This window comes from Aplysia californica, unplaced genomic scaffold, assembly GCF_000002075.1.
Source record: "Aplysia californica isolate F4 #8 unplaced genomic scaffold, AplCal3.0 scaffold00887, whole genome shotgun sequence".
Classification (NCBI taxonomy): Eukaryota; Metazoa; Mollusca; class Gastropoda; order Aplysiida; family Aplysiidae; genus Aplysia; species Aplysia californica.
Window position 1 is genome coordinate 222,247 of NW_004798157.1, and position 1,811 is coordinate 224,057.

Here is a 1,811-nt window from a genome sequence, read left to right on the forward strand (position 1 = left end):
AAGGACGAGCACCTGACAGCTGCCCCACAAACATGTGTGCTGATTTGTTTGTTTGGTTTTATGTTGGGGGTTTTGTTGTTGTTTGTTTTTGTTCTTATATTTGTTTGTTTGTTTTTACCGATTTTGCATCATGCAGTATTTTCTAATCACAAAGAGAAAGGACAGCTGTCAGTTTTAACTGATCGCATAATAAGCCTTTTAGACTTTGGTGTCATATAAAAACTCCTATGTGGGGGCCCTCGTGGCCTACAGGTTAAGGTTTTCGCCTCTCATTCAAAGGTCCCGGGTTCGAATACGGGTAGCGACGGAAAATTTTTCTTCTCTACAATTGTCTCTTTCACCTCTTTTCCTGCTCTCTAACGATTCTCTGTCGTCTGCTTTCGTTTCCACTTTCTGCCCCCACCCCCTTACCTCCTTTGCCCCCCTCCTCTGGGCTCCTGACTCTTTCTGCAGCCTTTCTACTGCTTCTTCTTACTGGTGTCTTTCAGCCACACCTGGTCTTCTGGTAGGAAAGATCTACACCTAGCTTTCTCAGACAAGAGCTAAAAATCTCGGAGGGCCCGTGTGCAAGTTGCGCACGTTAAAGATCCCTTGGTGGTTCCAAAAGCGATAAGAGTAGGCTTCGGCCGCCACCAGGGCAAAATTCAAAATTTCCTAGATTCTACCAACTGAAAATGTTTAATGAGTCCTGCGCGCTCATATGACGTCATGCTGTTGCGAGCGCCGTAAAACACTTACCTTAAAAAAAAATTAAAAAACCAGAACAAAACAAAAACTCCCATGTCTTTTGTCTCGTGGACAGGTTTGTGGACGGTCTGGTGGACAGCAACTGTATCTTTGACTGGCTCGCCAGCTGGGAGAGAGCCATCAACGAACACAAAGATCTCAACATCTGCATCATGTGCTATGAGGATCTACAGGTAGGAAATCGTTTGTTTCAGTCTTCGTTATCACGTCGTTAACCACTTCACTCATCCACATGGTAAAATATCTAAGGGAAGACCGCGTGGAACCTGGAGAAGAATTACATAAATTGATGTAGAGAAAAGTGGGAAGACACGAAATAACATCAAGAGGTTAGCTCAGGATAAAGAAAAGTGGAAAGTGTTTGTCTGTGGACTATACTCTGGTGCAGGGTGAGAAAGGCAATGATGAAACACTTCACTGTTGTGTTAACGTATTACTATTGTCTCCCAAACTGGTTCGCTGCCAATTCTTTTTTTTAAACTGATATATTAGAAAACTCTACAGAAAAAATGGAATTGCCGTTTGTGCAGTTGCAAATTCTTACAAAGGGGAAAGGTATTAGTATGGCTTTCTTTAAATATCTGGCACCCCCGGGGCGGTTCTACTGACTGAAGTGTTTTTAGGCCATTCCCAAAGTGGGGGACATTAACATACGCTTATGCAGAGTAAAATGGTAAATGGGCTGATTTATCAATGTCATGCTCATAACTGTTCCTGAACTGCAAAGGGGGAACTGCTGCTTTTTCTTTCCAAATCCTTTCTATCGTCATTTTTCCTCTACTTCTTTTGTATTTTCGTTACACTCTGGTGACCGGCTATTTCCGGGGTGCCTTGGTATTCTAAGCAGACTTTGTGCTGTTGAAGCTAGAGAGGTGAGTAGAGTAAGTCTGATTCCCTGTTGACTTCTCTGTTGACATCCACCCCTTGGCGGTCATATGACATTATACAGTTGCGAGCGCCGTAAAAACTCTACTAAAACTAATATATCTCGTCTTAAGAGACCTTTTTTGTCTGTACAAACATGTAGCGTGGAACGTCGCAGCACTGAAATTGTTGGTGTTTGT

General features: G+C 43.0%; 1 protein-coding gene across 2 annotated transcripts in view; it reads left to right on the forward strand.

Annotated features, from left to right (window-relative positions):
• Positions 1 to 1,811, forward strand: part of LOC101863625 (sulfotransferase 6B1) — a 15,879-nt gene that overhangs the window by 7,143 nt on the left and 6,925 nt on the right. For both annotated transcript variants that reach the window (XM_035972888.1, XM_005110421.3), the window contains exon 4: positions 803 to 920. In XM_035972888.1, the coding sequence (XP_035828781.1) occupies positions 803 to 920 (118 nt within the window). The remainder of the gene's footprint in view (positions 1 to 802; positions 921 to 1,811) is intronic.